The 16,310-nt window shown below is 38.0% G+C and overlaps 1 protein-coding gene across 12 annotated transcripts in view; it reads right to left on the bottom strand.

Annotated features, from left to right (window-relative positions):
• ANKS1B (ankyrin repeat and sterile alpha motif domain containing 1B) overlaps positions 1 to 16,310 on the bottom strand; it is a 757,254-nt gene that overhangs the window by 477,995 nt on the left and 262,949 nt on the right. For all 12 annotated transcript variants that reach the window (XM_036456619.2, XM_036456625.2, XM_036456621.2 and 9 more), the window contains exon 12: positions 15,174 to 15,354. In XM_036456619.2, coding sequence (XP_036312512.1) covers positions 15,174 to 15,354 — 181 coding nt within the window. The remainder of the gene's footprint in view (positions 1 to 15,173; positions 15,355 to 16,310) is intronic.

Here is a 16,310-nt window from a genome sequence, read left to right as displayed (position 1 = left end):
TTTCTTCCTTTCTTTTTGTAATTAGAATTGTATCGAATAGTAACTAATTGTTTAACCTTATCTTTTTTGAGATATGTTCAAGAAATATTAGGAAATAATGTCACCTCCTGTACCATCAAAAGAAGCAGGAATTTTTTCATTAATAAAGGGGTAGAGAGAGCCAATTATGAAATAGCCAGTGAATAACAGCATCTATGGAGCCATGAATTTCTGTTACAATAGAAAAAAAGTTTTTGAATGAGCTTAAAATAAGGTTTGACTGATTCTTAATGTATTTGTTAATATATTGCAAAAAAATCCATTTAGCCAAAGTTTACAAATTCACGCTGGAACTTATTTTGGTTTGCATAATTTTTTTTCAGATTAATTCTTGTTGATTAATTGCTTTACTTTTCTTCATCCTCCTTTTCAATAAACATTAGGCAATAATTTGTTTACTGACACTGTACTTAGTGCCAGAGATTCCAGTAGAAAGGCATAATCACTATAACCATTAAGCTCATGATACAATAAAAAAAAATAAAAATAAATAAATAAATAAACAAAGATAGTTAGGGTAGGCCTCTAGTCTAGTGACTGGTATGCTTATCAGAAGAGGAAAGGACACAGAGGAGAAGGCCACAAAAAGATGAAAACAGGCATTGAGCAGTTATGCTGCCACAAACCAAAGAACACCTGGAAGCTAAAAAGATAAGGATGGTTTCTTCCTGAAAGCCTCTAGAGCTGGAATGGTCCTCCCTGCTCACACCTTGATTTCAAACACCTAGCATACAGAACTGTGATATCCTATTGTTTTAGGACACCTGGTTTGTAGGACATGATTGCACCAACCCTCAGGAACTAATACAGATATGCGGACTTTGAAGCACCCATGGGACATCCAAGTGGAGATGTAAAACAGGAAGATTAATTTGGAGATATCAAACTCCAGTTTGGGCTGGAGATAAAATGTTGAGGAACATTAGCATATGATTGAGCAATAAAGTTGTGATGGGGCTGAGATCATCCAGAGAAGATGAATTAGTCTAGAACCAAACCTTGAAGAACAGTAACCTTGTAGGAGGGTGTAGGAATGGAAATACAAAGGGAGAACAAGATGAAGACTTGAGAGGCAGAAGGAAGGTTGGGACAACATGGTGTCACAGAGGCACATGCAAAAAGAGTGTTTTACCAGCTAAGTGAAACAGCTGGAGCAAGTAAGATAAAGACTTTGTTCATTCCATCAAGGAAGAGACAATCCAGAGCATTTAGTAGTGGCACTTTGGGGGAGTGATGGACAGATGAAAAAGTGAATCCTGGAGGTTGAATGTGGAAGGGAGGAAAGCTACTGAAACTGGAGGTAGACAAAGGATGGACAGGAAGGGCTTTTTGTATGACTTAATCATCAGTATTTGAATTCCCTTACAGATGAATATGTTTTTTATATTGATGTGTAGGCAATGAAGATAAATAAATAAAACAGTTTTTTTTATTATTGGCCATAAAACTGCTAATAAAGTATATATAGCAACACAACTAGAACATGTTTTACAGATACAAATCTGAAAAATCAGTAAATGAGAATCTGTTGTTGGTAGAAGTTTTCTTCATGATTTATAAAGAGGGAAGCTGTAGGTAGAATAAGGTCTTAAAATGCCAAACATCTGACTCATAGTGGAGATGAAGAACAGTGAATGACCCATGAAGGAAACTCATTTTATTGTTTACATACAGGGCAGAGAACATTCAAAGCCAATAAGGCATCAGTCATGTCAAAGCAAAATTACTTTAATGAAGGTGAGTCATGGTGCCACTCAGGGAAATGAATCAGGTACCCACATGCCTAATCTTCTTCTCTACTTCAGTTTTTATCCTCTTTTAAATTAAAACCAAAGTTTGGTAACAGCTAAATGGAAATATACAGTGGCCTTAGAAGTAAAACAAAAAATAACAAAGGGATGCAGTTTTTCCAGTAAGTAAAAAGGAAGAAAAAGAAAGAGAATCATTACTTTAAGTGTTAATATCATGCTTACTGGCCCCAAGGCCTTTTAAATACTTTTATTGTGTCCTCTATTCCAGCTGATTTTGGCACCTTGCCACTATGGAGTAACCCCAGTAGCTTTTTCTCAACATTAAAGTCTTAGATATTGTGCCCAAGGCTCCTGTGGTTTTCTGTTCAAGCCAGGGAAGTGGGAAGCATCCCTGTCTCCACTCATCCCCTCTCTCTTCAGCTTCCACGGCATCACAAATCCTGTGAGTTCTACATCTGAAATACCTCTTTTCTCTTCTTCCCCAGAGCTACAGCCCTGATCTAATCTGCCACTGACTCCCCTTGTTCTGTGAAACCATCTCTGACTCTCGTCTATTGTCTCGTTCCCTCTAAGAGAAGCCACAACATGACTAGAGTGAACTTGGAAAAATGCAAACCAGATAGCATTCCGCTGCTTAGAAACTTAGGTGGCTTTCCACCAGGGATATAGCAAGCCTGTTTGAGCCTTTGTGAGGGATTTGGGAAAAGTAACCATCCCCTCTTTGTGATTAAGTAATGAATGAGTCAGATTTTAGGCCTGATTTTCCTCCTGGTCAGGCTCTGTATGTAGTGCAGAAACTTAGAAGAAAACCCAGTCTCTTGAAGACAGCTTGTCTTCTACAGCCTTGTCTCTGCCAGTGGAGTCACCTCTTGCCAATCTTTCGCTCATACTTTCTGATCCTGCTGTCCTGGATCAGTTTCAGTTCCTTGAACATATTGTGTTCTCACTCACATCTTTGCCAAACCTCCTGCTGTTGGGAAAATCTTCTCTCTGTCCAGATAACTCTTTAGGTCTTGATAGAAATATCACTTCCCCTCACAGGACTTCCCACACCTCTTCGATTAGAGTAAGTTTTCTTGCCACACACACCCCAGAGCACTGAACTGTGCCCTTGCCTAACACTAATTAGGACATTATGAAATTGATGGTGTAAAGTCTGCCTTCTCTGATGAACTCTCAGCTCAATAAGGGCAGACTTTATCTATTTGTTCCCTACTGTATCATCAGTGTACAGTAACATGTGTGACACACAGTAGGTGCTCAAAAAGTATGTTTTGGCTCAATAAATAACTAAGTGCATAAAAAAGTCTGGAATCCTTGTAGCAGCCTAGTGAGAAAAGTTTTGTCAGAAGATGTAGGTTCTAGTCCTAGCTCTACCACTAAGTTACTAATTGTGTGACCTTAACTACTATGAACTTACTTTCCTCATCTTCAAAATGGTGATCATGCTATCTGTCCTGTTTACCTACAAGGTTGTCTTGAGGCTGAAAGTAGGTGAGAAGGGACAATATTTATTGATTGCCCACCATGTGCAAAGCCCTATGCTGGGTTTGGCCATCTACATTCTCTCAAAACAAATAAAGTGTCTCAGAAAGGTTTTCATTCACCCAAATATTACAATAAGTGACAAAAAAAGGGACTTAAGTCCAAAATGTTCTGGTTCCAAAGTCTGATTGCTTTTCTTTTCTCATCTTCTTTCCTTTCTCACCATATTGTGTCAGTATCCATTTGATTAATTATTCAAGTCATAGGACAAGCACAACTTGTTCTGTGAAACCATCTCTGACTCTCCGAGGCAGATTTATACACTCTTATCTCTAAGCTCACATTATACTAATGTAATAACAGCAAACTTTAATTACTGGCTTACCACAGAATTTTTCAGAGAAGGGACCATGTCTTTTTCATTATTATATACCTAGTATCTTGCCTGGGTTTTAATACTTTTTAAGCACTGAGTATTTGCTAAAATAAATAAATGAACTTTATCTAATATTATTAATAAATTTGGTAATATAACTATTTTTGTTTAGTGTTTATATATAGTTTTATATTTAATTATTTTTTCATTTTTAGAGAGAGAGGGAGAAAGAGAAACATTGATGTGAGAGTGAAACATCAATCGGCTGCCTCCTGAATGCCCCCAAACAGGGACCAAACCTATAACCTGAGCATGTGCTCAGACCAGGAATCGAACTGGCAACTTTTAGGTGCACAGGACAATGCTCAGCGAAATGAACCACACCATCCATGGCTATATTTACTTTTAACCAACCAATAATTAGGGTCCCAACCACAATGGCTTATATGGTTGGGTTGCTAAGATAGTATAATGAACATATGACAGCAAATATGCACTTATCAAATAATAAACATCTGGTTTTAGATAAATATATTAAATATAATTTTAAAGAACATCTAATAATTGCCTAAAAGAGAATATATCAAATATAAGGAATGAGGAAATGGTTCTGGCTCATTTTGAATTTGATATACTAGTTTAAATTTTCTATATGAAAACTTCAAGGAACAAATATATTGTTAGTAAATAGCAAACTACTTAGCCTAGAGAACTTGACACATTATTTATAATTAATAGTAGAAAGAAAACCCAGTTGCCCATTAATGGCCTACAGCACATCAATAGACTAGAAAACTAAAATAAAGTCTAAGGTTTCCTTTACATTTAAAGGAAAATGAGAACTATTTACCTGATACTCAAATCAAGAAAAGAAATATGAAGAAATACTTCGAACTTGTATAATATATGGTCTAAATCCTCCATCTAAGACAACAGCTTGTCAAAATGCTAATTATTAGGAACTGAGAGATTTGTTTAGCTAATAACACTTCCTTTCACATGTGCTATGTGCTTTCCAGAAGGAAATCTGAAATCTATTATTAGCTTCCATAGTCAACTCCTGATTATCTGTGTTAATAAAGAGAACACAGGCATCTGTGCTAATAGAAAGAGTATAGACATAAAACAGGCTTGTTTCAGATCTAAAATGGTGGATAATACAGAAATTACATCTTTGACTCTGCAATAAATGTTGATTCTTTATAGCATATTTGTCTTCCTACTATATGTCATTAGTTTTTCTAAGGAAGAACAATGCCATGGAAAACTCATATATTATGCAAGTAAGAGGTCACTCTAGATCCTGTGAACTGCTGGCCAGAGATTAGAATTCTGTCAGTGGTATTCATTCTGCACATTGGATATTACTTCATTTTATTTTATTTTTATCCTCACCTGAGGATATGTTTATTGATTTTAGAGAGAGAAAGGGAGGGGGAGATGAAGGAAGAGAGAGAGAGAGAAAGAGAGAGAGAGAGAGAGAGAGAGAGAGAGAGAGAGAGAGAGAGAGGGAGAGAGACATTTGTGTGAGAGAGAAACATCAATTGGTTGCCTCCTGTATGCTCCCTAACTAAGGATCAAACCTGAAACTTAGCTTTGTGTCCTGAATGGGAAGCAAACCTGTAACCTCTTGGTGTACAGGAAGATGCTCCAACTGATAGAGTCACCTGGCCAGGGCTGCACATTGTATTTTGATCATTACTAATACGTTATAATTTTTCATCCTTCAGGTTCCATGTCCTAATACAAAATTTTCAAGCTCATACATGGCTAATACAGAAACTAGCAAAAGCAATGGTAGAAAAAAAAAGTCAGTTCTGGGAAAGAAAAAAAAAAGTCATAATATGCCTTGTTTTGACCTTGTGTAAGAACAGACATCACTAAAGTTTTCCCTTCATTTTAAAATTGAGCTTTGGATATTGGTCCACTAAAAGAAACACAGGAAGGAAATTGGAAATTAGTGCACACTGTAGATATAATGCTTTCTAGAGTGATATAAATGGTTTTGGCAATGCTGGGTCAACTACATTATAATTAACTAAGAAAACTGAATAGCCTCCCAATGTTAAATAACTGCTATCTTTTCATCTGTTAAATTAGATAAAATATATAATAAAAAAATTTACATTAAAAATGACATTTCTCTCTGAGGCATTTTAAGAAATAACCAATGAAAAGTAGGCTTCATGGCTCATAGGAAAGCAACATAGTTAAGAGAAAAGCTATCCTGGCCTTACTGTATAGATAGAAATAAGATCACAGTAGGGGACAGAAGTCCAACAAAGCAAAAGCTCAGTTATTTAATCATTTACCACTTATTGCCACTATTATACAATAAGTCAGTCGCTATATTATGTGCTGGGAGTACATCTTAATTAAGAAATGGTCCTTGCATTTAAGGAACTCACAGGCAAAGGAACAAATATTTTCTGTCCATGTGTGCTAAATGGTTAGAGCATCAGCCTGTGCACCTAAAGGTCATGGGTTCGATTCCCAGTCAAGAGCATGTACTTGGGTTACAGGTTCAATCCCCAGCCCTGATTGGGGCAAGTGCAGGAGGCCACCAATTGATGTGTCTCTCTCACATCAATGTCTTTCTCACTCTCTCTTTTGGCCCCTCTATTCTTCCCTACCTACCACTCCCTCTAAAAATGGGAAATATATCCTCCAGTGAAGATTAACAAAACCTCCCACAAAAATTTTTACATAAAATAACAAATAGTAAAGGTGTGTTAAGATGCTAAGGGGGGGGGGGGGCGCGCATGTGGATGAAAGAATTTTTGGAGCTACAGAAGGCTTCACAAGTGAGATTACCATTAGCCAAATTCCATACAATAACTTGAGGTTTACCAGGTAAATTAGATGAAAAGGCAGTCCAAACTGACGGGAGGACACTCTAAATGAACAATGAACTCAAAGAACAGTGTTTTCAGGAGCATGTGATGTACATGGATAGAAGTAAATAGAAACTTACAGTCAGATTATCAAGGATCTTACTGGGCATGTAAGGCATTTGGACATTCTCATACAGATAGTGACAAGACATAAGATGTTGTTAAACAGTGGGGTGGCATGATCAGGTATCTGCTTGGAAACATTAACCCCAGTGTTGAGCAAAAGCCAAGTCCTGGAGGAGGGAGGTTCAGTTGGGAAGAATTAATAATTTAAGGATTTCAGGTCTGTATGACCTAATATAATTTCCTACTATCTGGTTTATGTCTTCAGATTTTGCTGTTAGAGCCTTAGTTTTACAACTTGGTACCTATTAAAATAAAATCTAATCTTCTTTTGGGGAAATGGTGTGATGGATGGATGTGCATAAGGGTATTCACTGAGTTGGGCTTGGGGACATGGGTTGAAGGAGATGTTTTCAAACTCTTCATTCTCCATCATGTCTATCATCTCAGTGAGGACTTGAGATCAGGCAGGGTCTCAGGCCAAGGCAGGTGGAGAGACAGTCTCCCTTTCTGCCAAAGCGAGTGAACATTCGACACTGTGTTAGCTTTCTCTCTGCATAGCAGATCGCCATAAGCTCAGTGGCTTCCAACAACATGCTCTATTATCTCACAGCTGGGCATCTGGGCATGTCTTCACTGGCTCCTCCACGAGGGGTCTCACGTGTCAGCCAGAGCTGTGACCTCAATGAGCCTTGGGGTACAGCTCTAGCACTCTAATAATCTGTGATTATTATAGCTATTATAATGAGCTCTAATAATCATAGATAAATTGCTTCTCCAAAGCCAGCAATGGAGACAGTTGGCTGCTTCAAGTTGCTAACTTCAAGGCCCCCATTTGAAGGAAGCACTTGTTTATTTCAAGCTACCAAAGATAATCTCTATTTTGAGTAACTTAAAGTAATTAGAAGCTTAATTATATCTTCCAGATTCCATCATCTTTGCCATAAAACGTATTATAACTATGGGAAGGATACATTTGCCATTGGCTAGAAGCAAGTTACAGATCCCCCCGATTCCAAAGCAGGTGGAGGTGGCATCACACAAAGATGTGGGTACATGGGCGTAAATCATGAATCCATCTTAGAATTCTGCCTATCACAGATTCCAAGAGTCAAGTAGAAAAGTTGAAATCACTACAGCCCAGAGCCAGGTAGGCAGGGAGCTAGTGGTTTATCAGATAGGTAGGAAGTTGACTGGGGGAATGTCTGGAACCAGTTCTGTCCTGGGTTGGCTCACTGTGGCAAGGTGGATAACAGAGAAGCCTGTATTTAAGTGCTAGGGCCCTAGCTGGTTTAGCTCAGTGGACAGAGAGTTGGCCTGTGGACTGAAGGGTCCTGGGTTTGATTCCAATCAAGGACACATGCCCAGGTTGCAGGCTCAATCCCCAGTAGGGGGGTGTGTAGGAGATAGCCAATCAATGATTCCGTCTCATCATTGATGTTTCTATCTCCTTCTCCCTTCCTCTCTGAAATCAATAATATATATATTAAAGTGCTAGGGCCCAGATAAACACCACACAGTGCACCAGCCCAACACCAACAGGTGTGAAAACAGGGGACATGTTCTCCCCAAAGAAGACTGTAGAGATGGAAGATGTCAATAGAGAAAAGGGTTTGGCAGCGTAGAGACTGTTTGCAATTGAGAGTGGTGAAGACCCGGAAATACCAAGCTTTTTTTTCTCCCACCATTTATATTTATAATCAGCTTTCCTTTTACCATTTTACATTTCACTCTACTGATCACAGATTTTTCACACAGATATAAGTGATAACAGGGGGCTTTTTCCAAGAGCTGTAAGTGGCCTGATAGAGAAAATCAGGAGAGAAAAACTACCCAGCAAACAAGCAGACAAGATAATTAGAGAGAAGATCTACGAAGCACTGAATTTGAGCTGCAAAGAAAATTCCAGCTAACAACGCAGTTATATTTTCACACAAATTAGCAGAAGGTAAAAGCAGGAGAAAAATTGAATTAATAAAAGATTAAATGGGGGGGGGGGGAAAGGGAAGATTTTCAACACAAAAACTCTGAGACCATTTCTCTCTCGCTTCTGCTGTAACTGGCTCTCCCGGCAGGGATACAACTTCCAGGTTTTGCGGCCTTACCACCTCAGGACACGAAAACTGGGGCAAGAGCAGATGGGAATTCCAGCTCTGCTCCTCTGTGGGTTGACCTGCTTGTTCTAAGCAATGTTGTGGGTTTAAGATTGTGGCTTCCTGGCTGGACTCTGAGCACTTGGCTGCTCTGTGTTTGCACTGAATTCTTAGCATCTAGGCTCTGCTCACAGCCCAGTAATAACACCAATACTGATAATAAAAATGGTCACAGTTATTAAGCTTTCATGAAGCTACGTTAATTAAGCATTCAGGTATTTTTATTTATTTATTTTTATTTAGTGGCACCCACTCAATTTCATAGGGATAGTATTTTTCAAAGAAGATATTAATACATTTCCATTCTTAAATTGAATTCCTTTGGAAACCTCTCTTTCCCCTGATCTACATTGGAGACTAAATTCTCAGAAAAGGAAGGATACAAGCCTTTGAGAAATTTGAATAGGGAGAATAGGGAAGTAGATCTACATGTGTTTCCTGAACATTTCTTTCTGGGCTTTGGCCTGGAGAGGTTATAGTATAATAAGTAGTTAATGGGAGAACATGCAGAGAGACGGGCTCAGGTCCCAACCCCATCCAGATTTCGGGCATGGCCACTTCTAGGTAAACTTGGTAGTACCACGTGGTATAGACTAGCAGGGTCTTGAGGACAAATCTGAGCTCCTTGTATTTTTCTTAATTAAGAATGAGACCCAGAAGTCTCTGTGGCCTCCAGAAAGGGCCTCTGAAGTATCTGGGCTGAAAATCACGTAGGCTGCTACAGGGCTAGCTTGGCAAGGTTGCTATGGTGACTGCCACAGAGGCTAGCATGGACAGAGGTCAGAGTGGCAGACTTAGAGGGCCCACTTTCCCACTGAGGGATAGCCTTAAGCTGGTCCTAGCCATACCCACCTCTACCTACTATCCTTTCTTCCTTAGGCCCACATACTAGCCATTTGCTAGGAGTTTAAACAAAAGGCTAACTCAAACTTTCTCTACTCTCCTTAATTGCCGATCTCTGCCCTCATTGGTCACTCTCCAAGAAAGACTTTGCTTTAGTTAATGGGGGGTGGGGGGGGAGAAAATAGGAGACATCACACAGAAAAGAAAAAAGAAAAAAGTATATCATTTCTCTCTGCCTACCAACCTGTCAATGACTTCTCACTGCTGTTAAGACTTTATCTTACATGCAGGCCAGCATCCTGAACGCAGCTTCTAAGACCCTGCACAACCCTCACTCCCTTGGTGGCCTCACAATGGCCATATCTGGACAAATCAATGTGTGTCTTCGCTGGAAGCATTGCAGACTCCCCCTGAGGTCAATCACATTCATAGGTCCCCTCAGCCCCCTGGCCTTTCTCACAATGCCACATACTGAATGAACAAGTTTACTTTATGCTGGCCAAATAAACCAACAGTCTTATTTCAATTACAGTCAGAATCACAAGTTGCCACCCAATTGCATGCACTAACTAAATCGCATTACTCCAACATCTAACTATGGAAGATATTTTCATATTTTTAAGTAATTGAAGTAGGGTGTGTGTGTGTGTGTGTGTGTGTGTGTGTGTGTGTGTGTGTCTATTTGATATAAAAATTATTTCCTTTTGGCTACCTAAAACTTAGTCAACCTAAAGTACCCAATTTAACAATAAATAATCCAGATAATTTACTTAATGCATTTTTAAATAAAATAAACCACAAAGATATAATTAATACAAAATTCCCACTAACCCTTCACTTCCTCCATATCAGCTCACCCCGAATCTCAGCGTGGAGCTCCCACATCATCTCAGCTACCCGGCTCTGGCCTTCGTGCTGGCTGGAGGCCAGAGAACCCCTCCGCTGCCTGCGTCCAACGGCTGCCGGAATAACACTGCCCCAGCTTCAGGAGGCCTATTTCCAGGCCGTGTGAACTAATTAAAAAGAAGGCCTTCATTTGCTTTCTGGCAATCCCCAAGCAGCGTGAAAGGTCCACACCACCTTCTCCTTTCTAATTTTAGTTCTTTTCTAATGTTTCTTCTCCCTTGCAGAAAAGCATCGGATGCTGCTAAGCACTTAAAAGCTTTTGTTTTTGTTATTTGTATCATTTGGAGAGAAGTTTTCTCCAGCAGGAGGTGATGATTGGAAAGTACTAATGCAATTGGAGATAATTATTTATCCAGGGTAGTTAAATTCCTAAGCAGGTGTCCAAAAGTGCTAGTCAACAAAATTCTTCATAGAGCTTTCTGGAAGCAACTTTACATAAGGAGGAAGCACCTTTTATTACTGATGATTCTCAGCTTCTTTTCCCTCAGCAGTTCACAGCACACCTGTCCAGGACATTTTCACTGAGGAACTCCGAACTCTCAAGTAACTCATTGTGGGCTAAAGCACTGATTCTCAGTCTTTTAAAACTGATACCCTTTAATTTGATAAATATAAAATTACCCCATAGCTTCATCCCACCCTTCCTTATCCCACTAAAAAAAAATCCCTCTCAACTATCTACTCAGCTTATCTACTTGATTATACAATAATGTTTCAAATTAACATATCCAAAACTGAGTTTTCTCACCTGAATTAATATCAAGTCCATCCTTCCAGAAGTCAAAAGGACCAACAAATCCTTAAGTCACATCTTTGGTCTCTTTCATTTTCTCATACCCTACCACCCAACCAATCCAAAAAATGTTGCTTCTACCTTTCAAATACCCTGTTTCCCCGAAAATAAGACAGCGTCTTATATTAATTTTTTCTCCCAAAGTTGCGCTAGGTCTTATTTTCAGGGGATGTCTTATCTTTCCATGCGCTAAGTCTTATTTTCGGAGGATGTCTTATTTTCGGGGAAACATGGTAGATGCAGAATTCCACCATTTCTATTTTTAAAAAAAACAAAAACAACAAAAAAAAAAACCTGTTACCCAAGGAAAAGGAACACATTGGCAACAATTAGGGGTACCTACTGGACTGAAATGCTTTATCACCTAGGCTCTCAGATAACTCAGAAGTTCATACAAAAAGGAGACCTGTGGCGGTCAAGATCAGAAAGAGAACCAGAAGCCGAGACCGGTTTCGCTCAGTGGATAGAGCGTCGGCCTGCGGACTGAAAGGTCCCAGGTTCAATTCCGGTCAAGGGCATGTACCTCGGTTGTGGGCACATCCCCGGTAGGGGGTGTGTAAGAGGCAGCTGATCGATGATTCTCTCTCATCAATGTTTCTGACTCTCTATCCTCTCTCTTCCTCTCTGTGAAAAATCAATAAAATATATTTTGGGGGGAAAAAAGGAAAGAAAGAAAGAAAGAGAGAGAGAGAGAGAGAGAGAGAGAGAGAGAGAGAGAGAGAGGGAGAGAGAGAGAGAGAAAGAAAGAGAGAAAGAAAGAAAGAAAGAAAGAAAGAAAGAAAGAAAGAAAGAAAGAAAGAAAGGAAGGAAGGAAGGAAGAAAGAAGGAAAGAAAGAAGGAAAGAAAGAAGGAAAGAAAGAAGGAAAGAAAGAAGGAAAGAAAGAAAGAGAGAGAGAACCAGGAGAGAACACCCCTGTTTGGAACACCCCTCTCAGGGAATTAAGTGATTTGATGAAAATACCTAGGAAATCAGAGACAGAACTGACACCGGGACTCGTCCTCTTTCCATATATCCTATGTGGTAGCACTTGCATGTGCAGGTTCTTAAATGCAAAGGTTAGCAAAACATTGATAATAAAATGCTAGTTTCCCCAGTAGATAAATACCTACCTTAAAACTTTACTTTTTGATGTAAAACAATCAGCACTATCTTTCCTTACTCATTATTACTAAATATCAGCCCACTCTAAGATTTTTGATGTAACATGGAGGTGACATATCACATTAGGAAACCATAGTAACATGCGTGCTATTTGGAATTATTTCAGCTGTTAAAGGTTAGATTTTATTTCTGTTCAAAGGTCAGGCCTGAAAATATCAATTTTGAAATGTGTGGGAAATAATAATTTCTCCACACATTTTGGATGGTGCCACTGAAATCCAGACAGCAACAGGATGTGTTCCTTTCCTCTCCCCTTGGTGGTCAGAGTGGAGAAAGGGCACTAGCCCCATAACTTCTCTTACTCTTAATTTATAAATAAATAAATGAATAAATATTATCTATCTCAAAGCATTGTTGAAATTTTTCAAAATTAATCATTAAAAAACCCCACACCAATTAGTACACAAAAGTAAAACTATTGAATAAGAAAGATTTTCCAAAAATCAAGTATCAATGTCATTTTTCTCATTTTAACTTTTTAAACCCGGAATGAGTAATTCAACTAAGTATTAAGTATGAGTTATATGCCAGCAACCCTTCCTGGGATTCGCATATCACTTTGATTTACAAATCATGTCCCATCTCTCCTCTCCTGGAAACCTGGATCTGGTACAAGGCAGACATGCACTAAATGCCCATGCTCACTGACTAATACTAGGTTTCACTAACATAATGACTACTACTAATAGTTACTAACATTTATTTAACTCTATGTACCCGACACAGCACTAATCACTTTACATGCATGGCTGCACTACCGGGCAAGCTAATTTAATTAATTAATTGTTAATTTAAGTCTATAGATAAAATCCATAGCATAAAGAGGTTTAAGTTTCATAGCTAGGTAAGAAGTTCAGTCTCATAGTTAGTAAACAATCTTAGGCAGCCTACAATGTATCAGGGACCCATCCATTCTAAATCACAAATATAGAAAAAGGAGAGAAGACAATAAGTACACAAGTGAACAATATAATTTTAGATAGTAAATAGGTTCTGGGGGGAAAAACAGGATGATTTGACCAAAGTAACTAGGCAATGTTGAAACATGTTTAAGAACATGGACTCTACCACCACGTTTGAATTCCAGCTCTGTTAGTATGGGTTGTTGTTTAGTTATTTAGCTTCTTTCTGTGTTTCCTTATGTATAAAAAATAACACCTAATTCATATAACAGTTACGAGGTTTAAATGAGTTAATATACATAAAATGCCTAAAATAGTGTATGAAGCATAGTGTTAAGTATTTGCTTAAATACTTATTGCTTCTTAATATTAAAGATATTAAATTCAAGACATTAAATATTTATAATAATTATAAATTAAAGTTAATATTGAAAATATTATGAAAAATATTTAAACATATGCTTAAATACTACTGCTTATTAATATTATTACTATTATTCTTTTTGCATCATTGTTACTATAATTTTCATTATTGAAGGGACCTGAGACAGCGTCTATGAGGAAGTACATTTGAGTCAAAACCCAAGTGACACTCAGTCACATGATTTTAGGCAGCAGGAACCAAAGTACAAAAGTCCCAGGACCAGAATGCCTAGCAAAGACAGTCCGTATGGGCCAGGATAGGTTTGCAAAATTTTAGGTTAAAGAGCTAGTTAGGAGCAAGGTTACAATGAACTTCATTGACCACAGTAAGGAGTTGGACTTCATTCTAAGTTCAGTGAGAAGCAATCTAGCATCTCAAGTACAATGATGACATGCTTTGATTTACATTTTGTAAATATCACTCTGGTTGCCATGGGAAGACTGAAGTATAGCTTCCACAGAATATTGATCTCCCCACTTACATTAATCATTATTTTTAAAAATCTTAGTTGTTTTCCTAGGGGAAAATAATTCTCTGAAATTTTTGAAATTATTTTAATCTTTAAAGTGTTCTTAAAAGTGCAGCCACTGTAAAGGACTTAAATAAGTATACGTTTATTCTTTCACATAGTTATACACACACTCATTTTGAACAATAATCACATGGACTACATACATGAACAATAATTTATGATTCTAAAAGTCATATTAATTGGGTTTTCAAATAATCTCTCTTTGAAGAAAAGTAGTTGAATAGTTCACTTACTTCAAATTAGACATAAACAGAAGATACCTTTCTCATATTTCTGTCCACCAGTCATTAGCCCCCAAAGAACGGAAACATTGCAAATCTGATTGGATGGAACCAGGTATGTTTGACTCCTGGGGGTGGTTTGTTTCCTAATCTCCCCTTTACCTCCCGGCTTATCTTCAGACCCCTCTTCTCTAAATTCACTTTGGTTTGAGTAGATTGATAGCCCACTTAGACCACACTGTCCTATTTAATCTTCCCAGATAACCTTGAGCCAAAGTCTCTAGCCTCATAGCTAGATGTTATATATTGATGAGTTTCTACCACTATGTGGAGTGGGATAAATAGTAGTGGAAGAAGAACATTTCTAGGTCTCTGCTTTTTTTCCACTATCATAATAGCATTATGTCATCATCTTTAATATCTAATGCCTCAAAGGCCACTAATGTATTCAGAAAGAATATTATACCCATACTCTGACAAAAATCATAAAGCCCTACATTGCCTCACATGTAGGTGATCAAAGAACCCAGCACAATTTGTACAAAGGGTTCCTCTTAATGAATCTAATTCACAAAGGCTTTAGTTTTGAAAGTTGAGAAATATAGCTGCATAAAGTTGCAATGCTTTACCTGGATGGCCAGTGTCCTCATTCTTGACAACTGCGGTTCCCACAGAAGAGGTGGGTGGACTAGCAGGAGGGCTGGGAGGGAAGCTTGTACACCCTGTGGACGTGTTGATTTCGAAATAATCTTGGTTATGATTCGTCCGATGGAAATCCAGAGAAGACACAATAGAGGTTCGTTGTTTGGGCTAAAATAAATGAGCACGACAACAGTATTAATATGATCATGTTCATCTTGAGCCCCATCTCCCCATCACTTTTATCTAAGTGACGATTTTTTTTTCCAGTTAAACTGGATTTATACTTAAAATATAACTGTGCTTTACAGAGGGACTAAGTAATCCCTTAATAAATTAAATAATAAAAAGATATTTAATGAAAAACTATGATGGCATAGTTTGGCTCATTGGTAGAGCGTTGGTCTGCGGACTGAAAGGTCCCAGGTTTGATTCTGGTCAAGGGCATGTACATTGGTTGTGGGCACATCTCCAGTAGGGGGTGTGCAAGAGGCAGCTGATCGATGATTCTCTCTCATCGATGTTTCTAGCTCTCTATCTCTCTCCCTTCCTCCTCTCTGTAAAATGTCAATAAAAATATATTTTAAAATAAAAAATAAATAAATAATTTGTACTCTTTGTTAGGTTTTGCCAAAAGTATGTAAAAATGTAGTGCACAGAATTTCTCTTAATGAGCAATTTGGAAACTTGCAATTATAAGTCACCTTTCAATCAACTAACATTTATGAAACATCAGGCATTTGCCAGACCCTGAGGATATAGAATCTAGCAATAAAAGGGATCTCATGACATTGAAGCATTATTAGGGCAATTCTATTTTTTTTTTTAATTCTTTATGTAGCCCAAGGAACGGTGGTGTTAGATATTGTCCCCAAGTACCATATGCTGAAATTCTATCATCAGAATTAATTAAAGTTATATAGGGCATTTTCCAGGATCTGCTTGGTTCTTGAGGTAAACTTTGATTTTATTTTTTAAGGGTTTTAATTAATCCCCAAGTAGCAAGAAAAGTCAACTTAAACATAAAAGTTAAAATCATGGAATAATGACACCTATAATCTATACCGCTTGTCAGTAATGGATTATTCCCAATAGCATTTTTCTATTTTTTCCCCTTGATTTTAAAT

Source organism: Pipistrellus kuhlii, unplaced genomic scaffold (genome assembly GCF_014108245.1).
Source record: "Pipistrellus kuhlii isolate mPipKuh1 unplaced genomic scaffold, mPipKuh1.p scaffold_m20_p_3, whole genome shotgun sequence".
In the NCBI taxonomy this organism is placed as follows: Eukaryota; Metazoa; Chordata; class Mammalia; order Chiroptera; family Vespertilionidae; genus Pipistrellus; species Pipistrellus kuhlii.
Note: the sequence above shows the minus strand (reverse complement) of the source record. Positions and strands in the feature narration are given on the sequence as shown.